Raw genomic sequence first — 25,707 nt, 5'->3', positions numbered from 1 at the left:
TGCTTTTGGACCCAGGGACAGAGCACTTCCCTTTGCAAGACAGCTGAATGAAACCCTGCAGGAGCCAATAGCTGGGATGCACTCATCACCCACAGCCAGCAGCGCTTTGGCCCCATCTATACCTGGAGACCAAAGGTACCTCTGAGCCAAGGCTGACACAAGAAAGGGAAGAATTTGGTTGGGATGTGTACTATGACTTTACTGGGAGTCTGTGGCTTTCAGTCAGAGGGTGGGAGGGAAGAGAGTGAAGTGCAGGAGCTGGAGCAGTCCACCCTGTGTGGGCTGCAGGAGAAGGGCTGGTGGAGCAGCAAGGAGCCTGCCTGCACACACGCACAAGGCTGGGCTGTCAGCTGCGCTGGGATGCTACAGGGTTTTTTCTTGGGTAGTATCCAGAACAAGTTTGAATAAAACAAAGTTGAAAAAAAAATTTAATAAATACCAGTGGTAAACACGGGACTCTTCTAGAATGAGTTCTGGATTGTAAGCATTTTTATTAAAAATTGAAATTTACTTTCCTTCTTTGGACAAATTTATTAAACTAACTTATTATTTTTTCCTTCTGAAATCACTTCAGAGATTCTGTTAATTCTAGAGAATATGAAAACTGAGAAAACTCCTTAGAAGTAAGAAAAGAAAATTTATGAAACAGTGCTCTAATTAGCAATAAGATTGCTTATTGCAGGGCACCAGGATCTCTTAAAATCCTAACAGCCTCTTTTTCAAAATTAAAAGATTTTTAATCTTTTAATTTTGAAAAAATTAAATATAAAATTAAATATACTGCTGGGTAGCAGTATATTGGTTTTCCCCTTTCTGCCCTTTAGATCTTTTTAGAACCACATTTGTAAGGAAAAAGAAGTATTTTCTTTCAGTACTTTTAACAGTGTGATGTTTTATCTGAATTGGAAATTGCATTTCATTCCTGTCTTTTTTTTTTTTTTTCCCACCAGTCTTTACTGTGGCTACATCTGCAGAAAGTGGGGGTGTAAGAGAGGGAGAAGTGTGATTTACACTGGTAGAGCTTACTGCTGAACTCAGTGGTGTTGTGTGAGGTAAAGCTAAGCAAATATATTTGCCTTATGATTGGGATAGAGTATGAGTATATACCTCAAGACTGGGATTTTTCCATTACCCACTTAGGTCTGCTGATGTTTTGTGTCACTAGATCATCCTCTCTTCAATTTTTGTGTGTTTGGTTTTGTTTTTTGTTTGGACCCCCTACCCCCCCAGAACTTAAAGGTTCTTTATATATCACTCTGACAAATACATTTTTTCTACCTGACTATCTATATGGAGTTTTACTTTAATTTTTTTCATTTTTCCCTGACGCTTCTGTTTCAAGTATTTGATTGTGGTTTTTTTCACTTTTGTTCTTCATTTTTGTTCTATTTTAAAATCCTCTCATTTAGGTTTCATTCTAATTCTTCCAACAGTAATACCTCACAGATCTTTTTCTTCCCAGTGCATATTTCCATCAGTTTTTCTCAGCAGATAGCATGTATGCTCTCTCCAGCTTCCAGAAATTAGCACTTTTATTCTTGATTTCCAAGTGACAATATAAGTGATTAATTCTGTGCAATTATTTGTGATCCAAAGTTGACTAAAAAAAGGGCTCTTACAAGCTGGATTTGTCTGTGAAACTTTATGCTTAATATAAACACAACTCTTATCTGCCCCAATCCACCAGGCTACTGAAGGATGTAGGGGGATGGAGAAAAGGATTTGGTAATGGTTCTCTTAAAAACAAAATATATCCTTCCAGCCATTGAATTGCTGCTAATGGCACTGGCCCGTTCAAAACCAACCACACCTTATGCAGATAAGGTGCAAGGCCAGGTGCTTTGTGTGATCTGTGAATTTATGGAGGTCCCCCCACCTCCAACTCCTTTCTAACTCTGATATTACTGAAGATTGTCCCTACTGAGAAAAATACATAGGTATTTATTTCTTTCAAAGACTTAGATCAGACATTCTCCTCTGTGTTTCTCATTTCTCAAATCTCTATAGGGAAGCTAATAGCTCTAGGCTGATAACTTTATGCATTTATATTTTATATCAATTAATATAGGTTGTAGAGTGATAAAAACAGAGCTCAGCTTCCGGCTTTTGCTACTGAATGCAAGTAATTCACAAATACAAAAAACCTCTTTTAGTCCTTTCTGGAATTGTGCTGTATTTACTGAGGAGCTCCAGTCATTCTGGGAATGGGACCTCTGAAAATATACTAAAAAATTGGCTGCTAGAATTGTTTAGGAGAACAAGGGGTTCTCAGACTTCTGAAATTTTAGATTAGAAGGATCATGTGTATCTCCATGGCTACCAGATCAGTTCATGAGCATCCTGGCAGATTTCTGGCAGCCATTTTGGAAGGTCTCATAGATAAACTGTTTAATGAAAATACTACTGTGGCCATGCAGGCTTGCTGGGGAGACCAAGAGAGGTTGGACCAAATGACCCCATCTATGGTCCCTTCCAACCTTAATCACTCTGAAGGCTATAAATATTTGACCATGAGTTAGAAGGGGAAACATGTTACTGCACCACCTTGTTATTTGATCCTGTTAGACTTGCTGGTGTCAGGGCTAGAGATCAATGGCATGGTCAGTTTAGTGTCTTGGGATCCAGCGACCATGGGTCTGTCTACAGTTCTGTGAAACCTCGACTTCTAGAATGCAGGTATTTCACTATTGGAGGAGGAAAAGTGCTGGTGCCACTGAAGGGAAGGCTTCAAGTATTGTGTCTGCTTCCAGAAGCATCTTTGGATGTTTAAAGAGGCACACAGGACACAAAAGGAGAACCTCTTCAGAACGCTCAGCACTTGAGTATGCCATCTGTACCTTCAACACATCTTGGGTGTGCCACACTGCACATAAAAGACAAACTACTTGCAAAGGAGATGGGGAGAAAGAAACAAACACTATCTTAAAGTTATCCTAAAATACACAACGCTGATACTCAGCCTACACGCAACAGCAATATGACACAACACTTTTCAGGCAGGGCATGCTGAGCTCTTGGAGGTTGGTTCTTAATCTAGTGAACAACTGCACATTCACTTACATGTCTTGGTCTTTGAAAAATTGAGGTTAAAACACTTATCCAGGCTCCCAGTTGAGATCTGGTAACAGAGAACCCACACTTAGTAATTTCAATAGCATATTGTCTCTAGTTTAGTTACAGTGGTTTAAGATTTTACTGTCCCAGCAGCTGCACTGTTTGAGAAGTGACAAAATGGGATGTGTGACCACTCCCTGGGCCACAGCTATGTTTATCAATTTAAATTATTAAATATGCTTTGCTGTGTTGAACAGCCAAAGCAAGGGGAAAGGAGGTGAAGGAGATACACCAGGACATCCACACCCATTGTTACCAGATTCTTCCATTACAGAGTGAGAGATGTGAGCTGGTAGTGGAAGGTAAGGTCACTAAGAGACATTATTGCCTCAAATCACTGCAGCAAGGTTTGGTCTTCAGGCTTCCAGAATTTGTGATTTAGTTAAAAACTGGACTCTGTCTGGTTGAGTTAATCTGAAATGACAGTAACTCCAGCTTTCAAGGTGTTACTGATATATACGGCAATTCCAATAAATACTGTTTTATCATGCAAGCATATATAAACCAGATAAAAACTGTGCTCTGTTTTAATATATTTATTTCAATAAGCAATTAGAAAAAAATAATTATCTTGCACTGTAAGTGGTACCACTTTTAGGTTTATTTCTGTAGCCATCCTGTTCCTGAGGGTAAACCATGGTGCTAATGAAATAGAACTGGGAAGACTTTACCTATCTAGGGTTTACAGATCCAGAGTTTCAGATGGATTATTAAACTTGTATTTCCACTTTGGGAAGTTCAGTTAACAGGTAAAACTTACATATATATTAAGTAGTCCATTTTTTACTATCCTGTGTAGTCTTAGACATGACTTCCTTAAGTGAGGAGGTCATTGATCAAAGCTTTCCTGTGCTTTAAATCTTTATATCTTGGAATAATCTCAAAACTGGGATCACTGACCTGTGTATGATCAGTGTGTCTGACAAGCAACTGTCTCATCAGCAGCCATGGCTCAAGCAGTTATTGCTCCCTACATTATGCTGTGTGTGTTTTTATGTGGCTATTCAGCAATGAGAACTCGTCTCACAGAGTAATAACCCTTTAGTACTTTGTGGCCTATTTGTATTTCCTGAGTTATTTTTCAGGTTGTTTGTCATTTTCCTGGTGAGATTCATTGCATGGTTTCATAAATTCTTAAGTGACATAGCTCTGAATGTCCAATTTAAATGGCTTTATCAGAATGCTTAAATGCCTCTTCCTGTTAAGTCTCCTTTATTAGCATTTATCTGTGGTGTCTATTAGAATCAGTTTAGCATGTTGCAGTTTTCTCTGCTTCTTAGGGCCCTGCATGTGGTAACTGCTCGTCTTTTAGACCCCCAAGGGACTAAAAGGGACTAATGTCCTTACCATGTTTTCCTTTGCAAACACTCCCCTCTACCTTGCTGCACCCACCTAGCCATTTCACTCCAACAATCCAAATTAGGTAAGATAATAATGCTACAGTTATTTGGAAATTATGACCAGTGCATTCTGTTGAAGGGATGCAGTTTCTTTTCAGAGCTGAAAAAGGGATTATATGTCCAAAACCACTGTGTTGTTGTTTTGGGCTTTTTTATGCTCTCAACAATGTCAGCTAGTCTAATAAATGATCATGTCTCTTTTTCCAAGCCCTGCTTTTGCTTCCTTGGTGGATCTTTACATGAATGGAGCATGACTGGAAGATAGTTCAGCAGTCATCTGATTTGGGAGAAGGCAAAGTCAGTGACAGAACAAAGGCCCCTTCTTGGAGGATTGCACCAAAAGTGTCAGGCTGCTCCTCAGGGACAGGTCTGTATTTCCTCAATCCCTGTCAGTAGTTCTTACACTCTCCTTTCTGCTACACTAGCCCAGCTCACAACCTGGTAACCACAACCACAGAAAAAAGTATTTTCTGGCTGAATCAGTTTTCTCCTCAGATCCTTTAATGGCTATTCCTTGGGTGATGGCAGAGAAGGTGATACAAAAGGAGAGGATGCCTCTGCTTGTCCTGGCACAGTGACTCAAAAACTCACCAATCTGAAGTATTTGTTATTGCTCTTAGTTTGAGTTACTGTGTCTAAATGGTGCAGCAGACAAACACTTCCTATTTCTAGATTTATGCCACATCTAAATAGTTGCACTGGCAAAATTTACAAGTGGAGGAGTGGTTTTGATAGCTTATTTTCTCAGCTCCCTAGAATGAAGAATACAGCAAAATGTCAACTCTTTCTGGTAAAATTGGCTGAACTTCAGCTTTTGACAGTCTATCAAGCTATTGTGGTATGAATATTTTACATTTATCACCAATGTGCAAAGTCTCTGAGCACAGATTAGATTTTCATTAATACAGCTATGTATCTTCTTGCCACAGTGCATCAAAGTTCCCTGTCCCTCATGAGGGAATAAAATAGTTCAATTTCTTTCTTATTCTGAAGGTATAGAAAATATTTCTGGGATGTATTTTAGTTCTATTTCTTTTTCCCACTCTTAAAATAACAATGCAACTTTCATTTTACAATAGTAAGTCTGTATAGGAAGTCTACAAAACATACTCTGTACAGTATCTTTAGTTAGATCAGACTTAACTTTATTTAAATTTGGAAATACATTTGATATCTGCAAAGTTAAAGCTTATATTTAAGTAATAAATGAAATTAATGAACCTGGAAAAATAAGCTAGCCATGCAATTAGTCTTTTGAATAAAAAACCACTGAGATGGATGGGAATTAAGGTGGTGCTTATGCTGTAACACTAGGCTTAATCCTCTGTCATTTGTGTTAGTGGTGATGAATAAATTGTGAATTAAGATGTCCCCCAGACCTTAACTTTATTCCCACTGAAATTCTGAAGTTAACCTGAGCAGGTAGCGGGGTAAGACTTGTAAAGTAAAATCCTGAATGCGATAATGGGACTTGTTATGGAAAATGATTTTCTCCCTTACTATCCTACTGTAGATTTAAAAGGATAGTGTTACATCAGTTATCCAAACGTTGTCTTCACAAGCAGATGGTCTAGATTTTTTTTTAAATAAATGGAAATTTGCATTCTGAAAAAAGTAGAATAATCAGAAGTGCTTATATCTTCTATACCCAGGTTCATTTTGGTTTTATTACTAACTTAGTGAGTACAACATTTTCATGCCCAAATAATCTTGACAGGTGACAGAAAAGGAAGTAGTTCTGCTACTCATGTGCTAGGAAGATTTTTCTAAGTATTAAAAAGTACTGTATCGTGCCTCAACGGATTAAGGGCTATATATGATCATTCAGATGTATAACCTTTAGTTCCTTCTCTCATCCCAAGGTTAACTACATTCGTGTCGTGGTTGACATCTTTGTAAAATGTACTTTGGGCTTATTTATCTCTGCTATGGCCTTTATACTCTTAAATTGCATGTTACGATATAGCAAACAACAAAGTAAGAGCTTTTTTTCAAAGGTTAGCTTCATAATATTTGTAACATAAATATAATTCCATTATTCAACAGTCCCATTGAATTACAATTGTCCAAATGTCAGTCTGAAACCTTGAATTTGTGTTTTCCTCATAAATCTCTATTTTTAAACAGCTTCTAGATAAACCACATTATCAGGGGGCTACCTTAAATGTTAAATAATTATCAATTCATATTTTGCTTAAAAAAAAAAAAACCAAAAAAACACTACAATGAACCTTCTAGGACATGTCAAAACCTGTCTCTTTGAGTATCCTTTCTTCTAATGAGAACTAAAGCAGGTGCTCAGTGGAGAACCACACAAATTTCTATCTTAAATACTCTGTCTCTCAACCTCCTACAAATAGTTTGTGATTGAAAGATCTCCTGAGCTAGGGATGTTATAAAGTATTTCCATGTCTTCAGTACCACTCACAGGTTTTTCTTCTTTTCTTCGGAAGTGTGAAAAGTCAGTTATTTGACAGCATGTTATTCGGGATTTTTTTGGCATGGTATTAAAACACGGAAAGAACTTTCTCAAAAGAACAGAGAAGGGAAGAATGGAGTTTTAATGGCATTGATGTTCCAAACATCATTGTTTTTGCTTCTCTCAAGAGCAATTCCACTAGCATTGTCTCAGTACTCCAGATGTCCCTCATTTCCAAATTCCAGGCTGCTGGCTAACACATTCTAGGTTCCAGAGGAAGGTCTTGGAGATGGAATGTCTTCATCTGAGGAAGCAGGCTTTCTTTGCCCTTTTTCAAGGGGTTCTTGAGCTTGGCTCAGCTTTCAGTGGTGAGCCCCTGCTGTGGAACACGGGGAGAAGTACTCATGGCAACCCATGTTGCTAGGCAGATGGATGATTGTGTTTTGTTCCTGCTACCGTGTTCTTGGGGATCCTGGCTTCACTTCCAGATATAATTAATGGTAATAAAGTCTGAAGGTTAAAATATATGGATCTCTAGGGCCATTTCTGTGCCTGGGTTGGATGGGGAACAGTATCCTGGCACTTACACATAAAAGAAAGAACTTTTTTCTGCTGCAGCTCTTTAGGCATAGTCCCAGAGGCCGAGCACTGCCAGCAGCTCCTTGACATTGAAGAATATTGCTGCAGTAAAGAAATGCTTCCTTTCTCCTAGCAACTCATTTTTAATGTATGTTCAGTCACTTTTCTTCAAATGCAGCTTTGTTGAAGCTGGACAGGAGGAGCTAAAGATCCATAGGACTGTAGCTGTTCGTGAGCAGTAAGAGATATTTGCCAGGACAGTTCCAAAGCCATCCCATGGGTTGAGAAGGGTTTGAGATGCTGCTATTATCAGCAGCCTTCAAACCTGATTTTCCCTCTTTCTTCCTTCAACACTTTACTTATGGTCTCAGACAGCCTCTGAGCTTTTTCTCTCCAAAAAAACATCTCACCCTTCCTGCCTTCCCCTCTATTTCTTCCTCGCTTCTAATTGCAGGGTCCATCTTCCTGGATTGCCGCTGTGCTAATCTGAAGCCCCCTGGCTTCACGTGCCCGGCAGAGGCACAGTCAGCAGCCGGGGTCACCCCCCATGGATCTCGAGGAGGGTCGGGGAGCGGCTAAGAGAGAAAGTTACACTGTCTGCCTTGCTTGGGGGAGTCGACTCAAGGCTGTGGAAAGAGTTTCGTTTTTAATCCAGGCTCCGGGGAGCTCGGAGGTACAGAGTATCCAGCAGACAAAAGTGGCCTCGAGGCTTTTGCAACATCTTAAATACCGGGGCGGTAACAAGGGGACGGGAACGCCCATTGACCAATGGGGGAATTTGGGGGAAGTGAAAGGTGAAAGGATAGACAGATACAAAAACCAATGGAGAAAACTTAAGGGAGGGACTCCGGGCCCTCATCCAATCCCTCGATGCCCAGGGTAGAAGATTCTAAAGGAATGGGATGGGGAGCCGAGTGATGGACAGGGTACCAGGGAGGGGACGGGGAAGTGACCGAGCATTTTCAGGGAGATTGGCACTGAGGGAAAGGCGGGAAAACACAATACAACACTGAATGTGCAGATCAAGATGCTCGTCAGATCCTTTTCTGGGTTTCTTAAGAGGGCAGAACACTATTCACTTTTTGATGGATTGTATTTTTGCTACCTCTGTAACTCATATTTGCTCTCATGAATGGCAGAGCCAGCACAAGGTAGAAGGAAGATGTGCAGCCAGCAGGAAGGAAGGAAGAGCAAGACTTGGATCCTCCCCTTTCAGCACTGGTGAACTCCGTATGTGTCAAGGAATCATATGCTGACATTTTATTTAAGAGGTCAGATTTTGGGCCTCTAGGTTTATTACCTGTATAAAAAGTACAGCAAATTATGCCAATTTATGCACTTTTATGTACAATTTATGAACTTTTTGCTGTTCTGTAGGTCAGAACAGGAAGAATTATTTTTTTTTAAAGAAAGCAAAATTATGACAGATAAGGTTAATATAAATATACCAGCAGCTTGGAAGAGGTCAGGAAATAATAGAGGGCATGCCTGTATATCTGTCTCTGCCCGCTTTGTTAGGCTTCTCTTCATCTGCTCCAAGCATGGGATCAAAGCCTGCAGTTACAAAGAGAACAAGCCGGAGGAGAAACTGTCTTCCCCTCCTACACATGAAACGAGGTAGTGCTCTCAAATGTATTTTATCTAAATTCTGTAGGGAAAGATACAGTATAGACAAGGAATGACAGAGTCTTTTTCTCATTTTTATCTGGTTACTGTGTATCATTTGCATGAACAGCTAGTGTTTAGCTAATACTCTGTTTTGAAGAGTCTTTTTTTGAGTCACTGAAATCTGCTGCTCATCCCAGAGGAAGAATGGAATGAAGGTACACTTGGGTCATTCATGTCACATTGGTGAAAAAGGGTACAGTGACATGGAAATGCCTGCTGAACAGCACAGCTGTACCCCTTTAGCTGCAGAGGAGCTATAGGTAAGAGTCCTGCCACAAAATCATAATTATCCACCTACTTTCTCTGTGAAGGACAAATGAATAGGCTTCTTTGTGCCTTCACTTATATAGTCCTCAAGGACCCACAGAGGGAGTCCTGTAGTGAAGATCTTTGGCAAATGTTTGGAGCAAAGATGTATTGAGATGCTTGCAGCCGTGAAGCCATGGGGGGACACAGCTTTGTAGCTTTTTGTTATTATATCTCCTTGAACTGCTCTCTCTTAACGTCACTTCTTCCATTTTAGACCTGTTTTTTTGTTTTTTTTTTTTTTTTTTTTTTTGCTGAATAACATTTCTGAACATATGCATGGAAAATATGCAAAATGTGTGATAGGACCCTGATAGCTGAGAGGAATGTATGGGATGAAATTAGGAGTGGAGGTAAGGGAACCTTATGTCTATGAGACTTCAGTGGATTCACGCTTTATATCAATGATGCTGGATTATTTGATAATTTTCCTGAGATATCTTCTGACATTTTTAAAATGAAGAATCACAATTTTAAAAGGGTATGTTCTCTTCAGAGGAGCTCTGTAAAGATCTTGCATGCAGCAGCTGATATTTCAAGCTGTTGAATTAGTAGTTCTGGGTTTCATTTTGTACTTGTCTGTGCCAAAATGTGATTAGTTGTTTCAGCCCACTCATACCCTTGGTTTGAGGTATCTGTGCATTAACTTAAAAGGGAAACAGCTATATGGTTCAGGTCCGTATATCAGGTATTTGATCTGAATTATAATTGTTAATATTTTTTCCCTACACAGATTTTTCAAGATACATTGCCAGGAAATTTTAAAGCAGTGAGTTCTCATTTTGAACTGCTTTCTCACTCAGTATTTTGTTCTGCTTCTGTAGACAGGAATGACACCAAAGCCTGATGTGCTAGGAATTGGGAGAATAAGGACGTTTGGCTGCAAACTAATGGAAGTAAAAGGAAACTCCAGGTTAGAGTGGACAATGCAAATGAAGCACTTTGATTTACAGTAATTGTCCTGAGTGGAATCTCAACAGCACAGGCAGGACAGTGCAAAATGGTGTTTGCTGAAATTGGTATGAGTTCTGAGACATTGAAGATTCTGGAGCTAGGCTAAAGTAATAAAACTTTACAAGTTTGATATGAACATCCAGGATTTGAGCAGTTCTATACTCCCAACAACACTTTCCCCAAGGAGCTATTCTAGCAGCTCATGAGGGCCAGTCAGTGGCTGCAACAGGACGTAGATGTTGTGATGTAAATGACATGTCATAGCTGTGGTACACTTCACGATTTCCCCTTTCTTCATCAGCATTTACACACTGCTTTTCTTACCATCCCTCTTGGAGGAAACAAAGATTAGTGCCTGTCAAAGAGGAAGGAGTTATGAGGAAAGCCAAATGCAAGCCCTGGAGAAATTGCTGGGAAGATGTTAGAAGTGGATGCCCAAGTGCAGTTATTGTCTTACCATGTCACAGTTGCAGTGACTCACTTCCATTCAAAATCTACTATGAACATGCAATAATCTCAATAAATACGCAATATGCAATATGTATTTATTTTAAAACTAAGAGTTTTTCATATTTTGGGCATGGATTTGTCATGAAAACTCAAATAACAGGAACAGGATTTTATTAAGGTTTTTTAGGGATGTGTATTAAATACTTTAAATTAGTGTTGCATTTGTAGAAGAGCTATAAGTATCCTATGATGAATGATCTGGAAAATAATAAAAGAAATCTAATGCTGGGCACAGTATTCAAGAACATGAAATTCTACATTTGGGGTAGGTGAAGGAAGAGATAAGAGAGGTCCATCCTTGCCAAAACAATGTATTTTGCAATTTTCTTCAGCTTCAAAGATGTGACTGACTCACCATTACAGATGTACAATCAGGAAAGACAAGTTTTCTGTGTGGAGTGGTTAAAGGAATAAGAATAGGACCCCTGTAAGACTGAAAGATAAAGTTTTTTTTTTTTTTTGCTGCTGCATCCTCTAAACTAGTCTGCCATGCTATTCTTACTAAAATTTCTGTTAGCAATTTGAGAGGAAACAAATCTGTACTCCTGTAGTCAAACATGTAGTTTAAAATATTTAGTTACTTTAATAAACTGTTCAAGTTGGTAGGTAACCTTTCAAAGGAATCAACTTTGTTAGAGAGCATAATCAGCTGTTTTCTCAACAGAATAAAGATGTAGCTTCTTGGGTATCTATTATATCGTCTTTACTCTGAGCCATGTTCAATAAAAAATGCAAAAATAAGTGGCTGAAAGACAAATAGCAAATGTTAAAATATTATTGAAAATTGATTGTTTTTTTAAACAAAGAAGCCCTGTTTGTGCTCCCCGTGTTTTTGTGAATTTCAGGCTACCATGAATATTGAGAACATCATTAACTCTTTGTCTGAGAGGTGAAATTGAGTGTGTGAGGAGGAGCCATCCACGTGGGCTTTGCAAAACTGAACCTCTGACAAACAAGCACCTGCTGTAGTGAGGACAAGGTTTTAGCTCTAGGAATTTCATAAATATTTATTTTGTAGGAATATATGGTTGCATCTTGCCAGAATATTAATATTTGTATTTTTTTCTACTTTCACAGTTGTTTTAGAGTCAGAAGAACCAGGCATCGCAAGCCTGTCTGCTAAAACTCACAGCTAAATTTAAACCGCAGAGTTTTATTTAATATCACTAAGACAGAATATTTTAGCTGTTTTGGCGTGATGGCATTTAGAATAAAACGTTCTTTCACTTTCTAAAGCTCAGACACAAGGAAATCTCCGCAATCGCTGGGGAAAGCTGTATTTTTAAGAGAAACGGGAGTCCTTTGCAGCGGCAGGTTGAAGGGTTGGCTGGATCGCTGTCTGGAAGGGCGGAGGGTGCGGTACGAAGGGCCGGGACGCGTTCCCCCGCTCAGCCCGGCGGTGCGAGAAGAGGGCCCGGGCAGGCCGCGTCGCCATGGCGACAGCGCGGCGCCGCGGCCATGGCGGAGCAGGAGAAGGGCAGGGGTAAGGCCGGGCCCGGGCTCCCCCATGGCGGGTGTGCGGGCGGACCGGGTGCCGGGCGCCACCGAGTGACGCCCGCCCGCCTCAGGGCTCGGGCGAGGGAGGGGCGGCGTTGCGGGGAGCTCTGGCAGGAGCTGGTGCTGGGGGAGGCGCACCGGGGGACACAGACACATATATACATACTGAAGTGCATACATACACACGCACACACAGACACGGACACACAGACACGGGTTTGTGCGTGTGTGTGTTTGTATTTCGGTCTTCGACATCCTCACGAGGGGAAGAGGAAGGGCAGATAGCGATACCTTTCCTCTGGCGGCCAGTGACAGGAGCCGAGGGAAGGGCCTGAGGTTGTGCCAAGGTAGGTTTAGGTTGTGTATCACGAGAAGGTTTAGGTTGTGTATCACGAGAATTCTTCGTGCAGAGAGTGGCTGGGCACTGGAACAGGCTCCTCAGGGGAGTGGTCACAGCACCAGGCTGACAGAGCTCAAGAAGTGCTGGGACAGCGCTCTCAGGCCCTTGGTGTGATCCTGCACGGGGCCAGGAGTTAGACTCAATGATCCTTGTTCCTTCCTGCTCAGCTCATTATGTGATTTTAGATATGTACGTGCACCTATCTGTTCGTATACATTGTGCATGAGCGTGTGTATATGTGTATATGAAAGCACACTCATGTGCATATTTACACAAACAAAATACTCTCCCTGACTTCCCATCCCGTTCAGGGTGGCCACACCACTGCCTCTGCCTCAGGGCAGGGGCTGCTCTGCAGCACTTCCTGCCACAGGGGTGCCACCAGCTGCCTCTTGGTGCTGGCAGGCTTTTGGTGTTACCACCACACACGGTGGATGGTGACAAGGGATAAGGAGCTCACACCCCCTGGAGTCTCCGTGGCACTTTTTCTCCTGGCACTTTTTCTCCTGGCACGCTGGTAGCCAAAGGGTGAGAGGATGTGCAGAGCCTGCTGCCAAAGGCCAGCAGCAGTTATGCCTCTCCTTCCCGCCTGGTAACACCAGGAAGTGGGTCTACTTTGCCCCTGCTTCCCACAGCCCAGTCCAGTCTGGTTCTCTGCAGGTTATGGTGACAGGTCAAACACAGACTAGAGATGTGGTTCCCTTTTCCATAACCAGCACACCCATCCAGCCCCCTTCACTGTGCCCAGCCTTACATTTTAGGGGTGTTTTTCATCCCTAAAACCCCCTCCCATGATTCCACTGGATTATTTTGCATCCAGGTCCTAGTGTGGGTGGGGTTGTAGGTGATTCGCAGGAGCAACTAGCTAATTAACATTTCAATGTCACTACTTAGCCCAAGCGAAGTGTCCTAGCCAGGCTGTTTTGTTCATAACAGTGACAAAGCTGACTCCCTTGTCATGGCATGGGGTGGCTGCCAGGGCAGCTGGGATGGCTGAACCTGCTGCTGGCTGATTGTGGCCCTTCGCAGTAGTTTCTGGATGCACTGGGTGCTCTCTGCCAGAAAAAAGTAATCTGTGCTGCTGATAGCACCATGGCTTATTTCTAGAGGCCACTGTGTTCTACTTTAGGGAGTGTTGCCAGAAATTCTATTTTATAGGCTAGAGGTAGTTCCTTCTTCAAGGATATTCAAGTATCATTTCAAGGAAAACATATTTTCTGTAAAGCCTGCAATATTGTGACTTCTGAAATCCATCCTGTTTGTAATTAAACCTGTGTGTGTTTCAGTAGTTTGCAAAGTCTGAACATTGCAGTTGAAATAATATAATCAATGGATTATTTAATATTTTTAGGAAACAATGCATGTTGCAGAAAAGTCTAGTGTAAACAGTTGCTGTGTATGGTGATAAATGACTGATTTTTGTAGAAGTACAAAGTTGCACTTTGCAACATAGATATCTTGAATAAATTAAACAGTAAGACATGTAGCTTCCTTGAGGACTGCTCTCAAGGTGTTTTTTTAAATATTTTAAAAATTTTTGTTTAATCTTGTGGAAGCCTATCTTTTACATCTTTCTAGTGGTGCAAATGAACCTGAGGCACAGTTCTGGCAGAGGAGGATAGAAATGATAGTATAACAGCCTAGAAGTCTGCCGAACCATCTGAGATGAGGGAAGTAATATTGGGAAGCCTGGCTCCTTATATATGTATAATATTGAGATTTTTGCCATTTTGTCAAGCCACAGCCAGAAACTCTAGGAGAAGAAAGGTCATGGGTTTTTGATTGCTCGATTAAAGACTTCTGATGCCTTTCTTTTTGTAGTTTCAAAATGAGAATACTTTGTAAGAAGTTTAATTATTGTATTACTAAAGACAGACTCCCGTGAGGGTTTTTTATGCTTCATGTTTTTTAACATTCTGTAAAACTATTCTGTAAAACTATTCCCAGTAGAGCATCAGATATCATCTTCTAGAGAAGAACTGTAGTGTCATCCTAAACGACCTTGACCCATAAACTCCATCCCTGGCCCAACCAGTGGATTATGGGAAGTGACATACTGGACTTTAGTTTCTTATCTGTAGGATGAGGACAAAAACTTGTGTCACTCGGACAGTAACTTCTGTCACTCACGAGTGCCTGCTATTAGGCAAAACTGTTGTTTATTGCCTTATAAAGGTGCCTCATTGCTGTAAACACGGCTGAGGAGAGCTAACAGTCAGTGTCTCATTAACAGAAGCAATCCCTTAGGATTAAGTCACTTATACCATTTCAGAATTGCTATTAGCCTTCCTGCTGATAGCAGTTAGAGGGTTAATTAGGATTCTCCGATGCTGGATTCGCACATCGATTGTGCTTCCCTTCAGCAAGTACTCCACATCTACGCAAGCTGCAGGTTTAACGTTATTATGCTTCAAAGTAATACCATTAGTTGTATTGTCAAATAATTAGTCCTTAGGGTATTCCTCTCAGTGCTTTGCAGAACTACAATTCCACCAGCTTTCCTGGAAAGGTTTCCCTTAGGTCCTATTATTTCCAAGTTCAGTCTTCTTCAAAGTTGAAATGCCTGCTTAAATGTTTTTCAGATATACATGATATACACAAGGAAAACCAGTGAGAGGCCAAATCCTGCTACCTTTTGTACATGTTACTCACATGAGTATTACCCTCTAGCTTATGCAAATGTTGCAAAAAAAATCTTTTATGTGCATAAGTGTTAATGGGACCATGCCCATACAGTATGTATGAATTTATATCTGAATTTATATCCCTACAGCTGTGCTTTCAACAATGTTTAATGTTTTTTCTTCACACCCATCTGATTACGCTAGAATGTTTGTTTAATCTTTCACATTTGTACATTTGTCCCTATCTTCCTTCCTATCATTCTGTTTCTTTCCCCTTTTCTGCTACTTAATTCACTCTGTCTGTACTTCCATTTGCTCTCAGATACTGTCTTTGTAATTTGACATAACATGTCAGATTTTCTAAGTTTTAATACCTCTGATCTCAATACTGATGTTGCTAGAACCTGAAAGCAAAATGTCGTACTGGTACTGCCTCAAGTAGAACTAGACTGAAGACAAATTATTCTCCATCTGGGATTTAAGAAATCACATGAAAGTACATAAAGGAGAAAACGCTTCAGTGCTCCTGTATCATTATCGAAATGTTATGTAATTGATCAGTATTAGAGTTTTTCAAAGACCACATTCTTTGTGCCAGATAGTGCATATTTTAAATGCCATTAATAAGTCATGAATTTTAATCCAAAGGGAAGTATATTGAATAGTCTGAGCTGCTGCTTCACCCACTTACATCTGTATGGAACCAAATACCTGGTTGTGGATAATATCTGTCCCCAGAAAATTGTTTGATTCTCCTGTGAAGACCTAGGGAGAGTAACTGTTCAGCAATGATGGTTTTCTCTGGTAAATGATTAGTTGTTGTTCTAGGTAGCAATTTGTAATCAGGCGTCACAAAATTTGTAATCAGGTGTCTGCGCACCATGGATGAAGACGCACCGTCATGTGGATTTTGGGAAAGAGTTTTCACTCCTATTTTAGTATGTAAAAACAGTAACAGTGTGTTCAGTCATATGTGTATGTCTGCTCTTTGCCTGCCCCAGTTTGATGCCTGGCATACTGGTGAAATCAGAGATACTGGAGGTAACATTTGGGGGGAACTAATTATGCATTCAACTACTACCCTCTTTCAAAGAAGCAGAGTTATGCCTGTATCACCTTCCCTGCTGAATCTTGTGCCTGGAAGGAGGATCTAAACCTTCCTGTCCACATCACCTCACCTGGCTTTGCTTGCCTTTTGTAGTGCTAGAGATACTGAAAATGTGCTATTACTACTCATTCTGTTTTAATGGTTTGAGTCGAAGCTGAGAGAGCCTTGTAGCTGCTGTGAGCACTGTAGGCAGTCATAACCATTAATTCTGCTTGGAGCACACTTAATTAACATGAAAGTTTCAAACCCAACACAGAAAAGCACTTAAGCTGTGCACGACTTTGGGGAATCCCACTGAAAGGGGTGAACATGATGTTGAAGCATGTGAGTTCTTTTAAGAACTTCTTATACTGAGAATTTTAAAATGTATTTTTGAGAGTTTCACAAATGAGCACCAGCATTTGAAAGGTACAGAAGCTCTGAATTGAATGCAATAAACCTTCAGGCTAAAGTAGTCTATCAGACAAATTTTCTCTAATTTAAAAAGTGGCAGTGTTTAATTTATGGGGAAAAAACATGAAATTAGTATGAGCTGTTATGAATAAGTAGCTTTCATAGGACTCAAGCAAGAAGTATTTCAGCTCTAGAAGAAAATCTGAATATATGAGATTACTTAGGAAATCAGTGTGCTGTTTTATCACATTTATCACAGATGAACGCTTTGAATATTTTTATATCCTGTTGTTGACATTGCTGTAAGAAATTACATTAGGAGTAAAGTTTATAGTCTTTATTAGACTGTAATGCAGTTTAACATGCACCCTGACATCAATCTGATTTATGTTTTAATATTTGTATTTATTTGAGAATGAAACAAAAAGTAATCAATGTCAATCTCCCATGACAAACACAGGTTGTAGATCTGAACCTGTTGGCTATACTCCCACAGCAGAAATTGATCTCAAATGGATGTAGAATAGGTAATTGCAGATTAACAGGTTTCTTGTTTCCATGGTGCATAAAATGGCAGATTTTTTTCAGTTTGGCTCTACTTCTAGCTGATGTAGTGCATAAAAAATTGGGTGGTGTGCAAAGAAAGGCTTTAAACTTTTTTTTGTCTTTTCAACAATGCCAACCAGTGAGCTCAAGAACTCCCACAAATTACCTTTCCAACAACAGTTAGCATGTTATTAAGAATTTCCATGTCTACATACTAATTACTCTGAGATCTAAGGGGCTGGGAGGTTTTTTTCAGCTTAGCAGTACCTGTATTTTGTGTGAATAGATACTGCTTTGTTGCTAGTGGCAATAAAATGTTTTGGGCAAAAGATTGTGGAAGGAAAATGGCCTTTTGGATAACAGAAATGTGACGTGAACCTGTTGTGACAGCCAGTGTTTAGCCCCCAGCCGGGAGGTGGCCATGCAAAGGGGTGTTGGCCACACCATTGCTCTGGCCTGGCCAAATCATGCCATGAGGTCCAGCTGTGCTGCTGCTTTCTGCCTTGAGATAATGGCTGAGGTGGGGGAAGAAGCTTAAAATAGCTCCTACGCATCTGTGAGGTATCCTGAGGGAAAGCAGAAGCTGCAGCAGTGATGTCCCAGTTCAGCCTGTGCAGAGGTGGGCCTTGTTCTCAGCATGGCAGTGACACGGGAAGCAAATGGAACAGTCAGTGATGGGGCTTGGAGTGCTGCAGAGGGGGCTGGAGAAGCGGCGCTTGCAGATGCCCAGTGGGAAGGTAAAAGCTATCAGCACAGGGAGGTGCTGGAGGTCCCACACCAACCTCAGGACTCATGGGTCTCAGCAATATTTTTATAAACGGCCTTAAATTGTCAATGCCCATCTTTAAGAAAATACAGGCTCCCAACTTTTGGGAAATGTATTGTCTTTGCTGTTCAGTGTTGCATAGGTGTGGGGTAGGATGTGACAGGCTCATAAATGTGAGATTGGAAGGGATTTTCTTGATTCCAGCCTAGAACTGTTTAGAGTCATAACCTTCAAAAGCTTTCCAAGTACCATCTTAAAAATGGTAGAGATTATTGTGCCACTGGTGGAATCTCACAGGAGGTTCTGAACCGTTATTGCTGATGGTCAGGAAAATTAGAAAATAATTCTGGAGTTCATTTTTGAACAGCTTGTGTACTTATTCTTCAAGTTTGCTAACTTTTTCCTTTAGCTTAGCCTTCCTGAAATGATGAATGCCCGAAGTGTCTTATTCCACATTAAATGTATATGTCAGTTGTCAACTGAAATGCTGTTCAAATTCAGAATATTACTCTTAGGTAAACAGAAAGAAAATTGGAAGTTTGTATTCATTCATGGTATGTGAAGAAAGTGATTTAGCACTGTAAGTGATACGTTCAAGGCAGTGCCTTAAAAACCAAACAGCTGCAGCAGCAAACCCCTGTAATTCCTTGCTATTTTGCTAACAGTCTTCCTTTGATTGGGCAAAGACAGAATTGCAACCAGTCTAGAAACTATTTTTAAAACCCATTTAAGACACCAAATTGAATGGTTTCTGATATATTACATAATAACAGCCTGTATTAAGTCATACTTAAACCCCTCATTCTGCCATTGTGTTGCAGATTCAAAAGAAGAACATTTACATACTGTTCTAGCAGCAGTACTGTGGTATTGCAGTTAAACTTCATAATGTCTAATGCTGAAAATAAATTACTTCTCTCAGCGCTCATATCCAGTTGATTCTGGTGCCTGGTTCTGGACCACTTGAGCAATCAGTGTGCGGAGGCAGTTCAGGAGGAATATTCAATTTACAAGATGTTTGCTGCTGCCACACGTGCAATCAAAGTGTGCATTGGCAGTGACAAGTGACATGGTGCCCTGTTGGCACTGTCCCACATCCTCGGCAGAGTGAGCTGCTTTTGTGGGTCCCACAGCAGTGTGTGCATTGCCTCATTTTGGTGAAACTTGGTCTGGTGCATATGTGGGTGTCAGAGTTGTACTCTGCAGCTCTGCCATCTGCTTGCAGGGCCAGCACTGTGGAGAGTGCAGGAGAAATGGAGACAGGTGACAAATGCCTTCTGTGACTGCATAGCATGCAGCAGACCTGCGTTCTGCCAGTGTCACAGCCTATGGAAGCTGTTCTTTTTCAGCTGCAGCTGGAGGTACAGCAAGACTTAGCATCACCAGGAAAGCTGTATATCCTCGCAGGGCAGGTTGCTGTTCGGGATGAAAGAGGATGCAAGTATGGGCTAGACATAGCTCTTTCATTATATCACAGGTGTGGCTGAGATGAGGGATATAGAACAAATTGCAATGAGATTACTATTTTTGCCAGCTCTTAGCTGCCACAAGAGTGCTGGCTGGTGCAACTGCCAGAGTTGTGATTTCAGGGATGTGTGAGACATTCCTAATGGAGATTTATGCTGAGTTTATCTCTGCCTTGTGAAAAGGGACACTGCATGCAGCTGCTATTGACTTTAAAAAAGTATCACCTTTATCCTTGACATTAGGCTAATTAATGTCAAGCTCTGAAATTTCTTTCACTTCACTGAAGGAAAGATATCATCATGAAGTATAAGATAATCATTGCATATTACCTATGAATCACAGGTGTGCAGAAAACAATCCAGATCTATGCAAAGATTGGACTTCCTTGCTTTCTTTGGATGACTGGAGGCACATCTCCACATCTCTTCAAGAGAAGATCTTTTGTATTAAAAGGATTTGCCCCATCATTCTGCACGTTCGTGTGACAAAGCATGCTGTTTCACTGCCCTTAATGTTGGCTGTGTGCAACAGCAACTGCTTGGCAACATGTCTATGGACACCAGGTGGCAGGAGAACTTTTCTGTTAGAGCTGGACCTTTGCAAATGACTCCAGGCTTTGTGAAGGCAGGCTTAGCTGCTAGTTGACTAGCTGCAAAATGATGCTGTGCTTTGCTGGCTGAAAATCAGGTCATAATTGAGACCAATTAGATCCAATTTGGATACATGATTCTTCTTAAGAGTCCTGATTGTGTGCTGCTTCCGAAGTAATAATCTGCAACAGTTGTGACACCTGTGAAACAAGCAGTGTGGGTATGGCTGACTGCTTGGGAAGACAGGCAGGGCCAAGTCCTGAGAACTGCAGTGGAACATTTCATGCCATGCCCCTATTGTTGCTTTAAAAATGTTACAGCTACTTCTGGCATAAAATGTTTGACAGCTTATCAAATGAAAATGTGTGTCACTGTAATCCATGAGTCAGTAGCTTTTTCTGTCCTGTAATACCACTGTAACTTTCCCATTACAGGGTCTTGAGGCCCATGTCATCAAACTTCCAAGAAGTGTAAAAAGGCTAAATGGGCTTGAGGGGAAAAAAAAAAAATCTGTTCCAACATTTGACCAAATACTAGGATGAAAAAAGAAGAAACTGGCTTTTTTTCAAGGACTGCAACAACAAATGCAGAAAGTGTGGGCAAGGAGACTTGTGTGAAGTCTGGGAAGAGAGAAATCCCCAGGGCATGGGTAGGTGCTGTTGTATTACGAAAGATGCTCGGGAGGACTGCCAAGTGTTTCTGCTGTAAGTAATGATGACTCCAGATTAATTCAAGCTCTAGGAGATTATCCCTAATTTTTATTTGAGGTTTGAGCTTACACAGAGCAGTCACTACGCGCATTCCTTCTATTTCCCAGTGTTATGTATTCTCCAGACGGTATAGACAATAAGATGTATGTTATAGTTCACAGCATGACCCTGCACTATTTACAACAGGGGTGAGGTGACAGTGGGTCAGGACACAAGGAATAGGATGCTTAAGATCAGGTCAGAGCATTAGGTCTCACTGTTGAATATTTCAGAGCTCAGATTTTGTACTCATGGTGATAAAAGTCTTTAAGCTGTAGCTATAGAGAAAGATGCAAGACAGCTATGAAGTGACACAGCAAGGTGCTTGTCACTGGGCACAAACTGTGGTACCCCCAGCAAGGGACCGTGGGGGATGACAGGAGGCCAGCACCGAGGAGCAGGAGCAGAGCAACAGTAAATTTGAGCTGGAGAATGGCTGGGTATTTTGCACTTCCTTGCTACTTAAAGGAGGTAATCACAATAATCTCCCTGCCCAGTGTCATCCTGGCTGGTCAAAACAAAGAGCAGAAAACCTGCCTGTGCAGCTGCATGTGTGGGAATCCAAATTGAATGGCATTTTCTGGTGGAAAGGTTTCTGCCCACTATCACCAGCAAAGTAGCGGATGATTACCTCCACTGGAACATTTTCCTTGTAGATGTAAAAGGAATGTTCTAGAACTGCTTAAAAATTACTCATTAGAAAATGTGTCAGAATGTCTTGCAATTTTAATTGACAATGGGCCAACTTTTCTGGTGTTCTTATTTTCCTGGACATGCTGGTAGGTCCAGAACACTTGATCAGCAGGAGAACCTGGAGCTGTAGCCCAGTTCTGGCCCCAGCCTACAAACTTTCAAGACCTGGGCTAGCCCATCTCAGCTATGAGCTGCTATGGACCATTGCCTGGGCTTGCGGCAGCTCAGGAATCCCTGCCATAGTCTGTGTCATCTTAATTGCTTTGACCTGGAACATGATGCATGCTGCATCCTAGATGCATGGTCATACCAATAAGCCAGCCACTGCACCTCCATTTCTCCTTTTTGGCAGATGTGGATCAAATCACAAATTCATTCTGTGAAGTGCAATTAGGAAGAATTCCTTTCATATCATCCTGCCAAACAAACAAAACCAAAACCAAACCAAACCAAACAAAAAAACCCTTAACAAAGAACACCCACCCCCCCAGAAGAAAAAAGAAATGACTCACTCATCAAACCTCAGTGCTTCAGGTTTGAGAAGACTGAACTCCATAATAGTATAGTCAGGTAGTATTCCTTGGTAATTTCCCAGGATTCAGGCTTCTCTGCTGATGCTTATGAAGAATGATGATTCAGTATCTATAGATATATGCAGATATAGGATGTCTACACAGATTGCGTACAGTAAAACATCAGGGCATATTCTGCTGAGCTTTTCCTGGGATACATGAGGTGCTTGGTTGATATATATCTGTGGTGCATCACTCAGACTAGCTGCCTACAGGGGAATGATTTTTCCCTGTAGTGTAGTTCCCAGGACTGTGTAGATTGAGCTTACCCTCACCAACAAGATGCTCAGGAACTCTGACCAGGGCATTTTCTTCCCCTTGTCTGTAGAGCAAGCACATGAAGAGAGCTAAAAATACAGAAAATTATGGTTTGTTGGTCCTGTCCAATAAACAGACAATTTTGTTTTGGAGCAAATATCTCTTGAGGAATTCGCAGAGGTAGCAAGGGTATCCCTCATATTTTGCCCATCTCTATTCTCATAGGCAAATACATTACCTGTAGAAAGCCCAGGCAGTAGTTGTAGTACCACTGGGACTTCATGCTGACATACTTTGCATCCCCTGGCTTCAAGAAACACAGAATTGAGAAATGCAGGCTGAGGACAGAGGAAGCAAACAGGATCCTGGTCAGGATGTGGGAGTCATGTTTAATAGAGCAGCTGTTGAAGGTGTTACATCATAATGACTCAGGGCAGACAGGTATGAATGATCAAGGACTGAGGCTGCAGAGTGATCTCTGTGAACTGCTGTGGGCCCAGTCTGCCCAGCACAGACCAGGGAAAACAATGGCATCTTGCAGGAGCATCCAGAAGTGACATCATTAAAGTGGGCTTGGTAACCAACAAGAATGTGTACCATGAGGGAAAGAAATATTTTTCCTACTGATGAACAATTGTGTCTAATTCAGAAGGGAGAGCAGTAGACAGGATTGTCCATGACTCCAGCACCTTTGGGGAGAGATAACTGGGATGAGAACTTTGTCAATGGTGGATATTCCCTTTCAGATCAGTGACGTTTTAGTATATGAACTGTGTTTAGAGATAGTGTGAACTATGGGTTTGAACACCTTTTGAAATTCTAGGTGATGCAATACACTGACTATAGTTTATTTCCCTGCTTGATGTGGTGTTCTTCGTGTCCTCTTTTGTTCTCTGTTACAATGTCAAGTAGTTTAAGAATTTTTTGAGCAACTAGAAGCTTGACTGCTTCAAGGCAGCAATAGTTTCTACACTTTGTTTCTCAGCAGTTGAATGAGTTGTTAATTGCTCTATTAATTTTGTTAATTTTGGTTCCCACATGTATTGAAACATCTGAATCTGTGGTAGATTAGAATGCCATGGCATTTAAAATGCCATCTACTGAACAGTCAAAACCCAGGATAGTATTCAGAATATCTTGTTTCATTAGGTTAAAAGTTACTGGCAACTTGTAACTTCAGTAGTTGCTGCCAACTGACTAGCACAAACTAGATATATTTTACAAATCGATGTATTATTACATTTTTGAACTTCACGGTTGACATGCACAGTTGCTTTATAATGCTTTAATGAATTTGTATACTTCTAAAGGAAGTAAAGATATTTCCATTGTGCTTGGTCTAAACTCTTAATTTTTTTTATTGCTATCAGAAGTCTATAAAATCGTTTCATTCTTGTAGCCAAAACTGGAGTCAAGATAGTGCTTTCTTTTTACATCACCATTTTGCCCATGTTACAATTATCTTATGTAAAGAAGACAAGAGGAAAAACTGTTGTTAATATTTTTCTGTCAGGATGTGAAATAGCTTTTGCAGTTAACTTTTCCACAGCCTTCATCAAACTGACAGCCTGTATTTTAATATCAGACATCAAATTATTCACCTGATTTTTAAAAAAATCTGTTTGCTATTGGAAGGTTTTTTTAATGGTGCCATGGGGCTGTGCAAAGATCATTCTGATTGCTCCACTCTGAAGGTTCCCTCCTGTCTATCTGTTTCTGAATGTAATCCCTTTATTTTTTTTTCTCTGTTAGTTTTCCAAAAGGCAGTTACTGTGGTGGAAACAACCAGGTAACTTTTCTGCTCTCACTTGTACTGCCATTAGGAGAAGAGGTGTGACAACAGCATGAGGTGATGCTCTTGGTCCAAGGTTGCTTGCATTCACAATGATGGGTGAGGGATTTCGGTTTTGTTGATTCGCACTGGTGATGGGCTTTGCTTCTCATCTGGATGCCACATGGTGTATGCTGTGACAAACATAAGCAATGGGGAGCAATGACCTTGCTAGTTCTCAACAATTCTGAAAAACAGGAAAGAAAAAGCTTTTGCTGTTCTTGAGATTTCATTTTTGCTACTTCAGGAATGCTTAAAAGTGATCTCTGTATAAACCAGTTAAGCTTTTTTTTCCCACACAGAATAAAATTCAGATTGCCTGAATATAATCTGTGATAACATGGGATACTTCTTAGTAGGAGAGAAAGCATTATCCCTCTCCTGAGTCTGCAGGCCATAGCTTGTGTCCCCAAGCTGGAGTAGGTGATACAGGCAGTGAAGACACCAGCTTGGTCAATCCTTGGGAACTGACGTATATGAAATTTCACAAAGCTATGTATATTATCTCTTCCCATAATCCGAATGTCAAAACTCAGGTGACATATTTCCCATTGGTGCCATCAATACTTTAATCAATCTTTAGATTGCTGTTCAGGAATAGGTTTACCCCTTATTTGGAGGAATCAAGCTCCATAAACCTCTTGTTTTTCCTCAAAATCTTCTTGATTTGTCCTTTTAGAATGCAAACTCTTCAATGTATCTTAATTACTTAATATGTATCACAAGACACAGTGAAACAACATTAATCCTATTGTATCTTTCTTTTCTGATACCTAATATATGAATATCATACATCCTACTGCAGGTACAGAGTAGAGAAGACAATATTTCTCTTACCTCGATATTTTTAGAGCATGGCCTGCAATTGCTGGTTCAGCATATTGGGCTGACTACATTTAGCTTCCTCTGAGAAGGAATTGAGAAGGTCACTAAGAAAAAACTTAATGCATGCCTTTTCCTCTATGGAGCAGAAGGATCTTGCCAATAAGTCAGATTCAAGTGGCCTCAGGATGGTTTTCTCCATGGTCCTGTTCCTCAGTGATTTCCTTAAAACATTATTAATTAAATACTGTAAGGTTTTCCTCTATGGAGCAGAAGGATCTTGCCAATAAGTCAGATTCAAGTGGCCTCAGGATGGTTTTCTCCATGTTCCTGTTCCTCAGTGATTTCCTTAAAACATTATTAATTAAATACTGTAAGGTTTTATTCTTTGGGGTGGGGCAATATTTCTGAGTTATTTTTATGTCAGCCAAGCTCCCCACA

General features: G+C 40.7%; 1 protein-coding gene and 1 long non-coding RNA gene across 8 annotated transcripts in view; one reads left to right on the top strand and one right to left on the bottom strand.

Moving 5' to 3' along the window:
- Positions 1-4,728: 4,728 nt before the first annotated feature.
- EFCAB2 (EF-hand calcium binding domain 2) overlaps positions 4,729-25,707 on the top strand; it is a 42,134-nt gene continuing 21,155 nt past the window's right edge. For 3 of the 7 annotated variants that reach the window (XM_072927232.1, XM_072927231.1, XM_072927230.1), the window contains exon 1: positions 21,000-21,045. In XM_072927232.1, coding sequence (XP_072783333.1) covers positions 21,015-21,045 — 31 coding nt within the window. In that variant the 5' untranslated portion in view covers positions 21,000-21,014. Of the gene's footprint in view, positions 4,882-9,736; positions 12,434-20,775; positions 21,046-25,707 lie in introns of those variants that run through there. The other 4 variants (XM_072927236.1, XM_072927233.1, XM_041715287.2 and 1 more) reach the window with 4 other exon arrangements.
- On the bottom strand, positions 22,983-25,528 carry LOC140683754 (uncharacterized). The gene is made up of 2 exons (XR_012055166.1): positions 25,282-25,528; positions 22,983-24,631 (listed from the first exon to the last, which is right to left on the bottom strand). It is a non-coding gene; the product is annotated as an uncharacterized lncRNA (long non-coding RNA).

The sequence above is a fragment of the Taeniopygia guttata genome, chromosome 3 (genome assembly GCF_048771995.1).
Source record: "Taeniopygia guttata chromosome 3, bTaeGut7.mat, whole genome shotgun sequence".
Taxonomy (NCBI): Eukaryota; Metazoa; Chordata; class Aves; order Passeriformes; family Estrildidae; genus Taeniopygia; species Taeniopygia guttata.
Note: the sequence above shows the minus strand (reverse complement) of the source record. Positions and strands in the feature narration are given on the sequence as shown.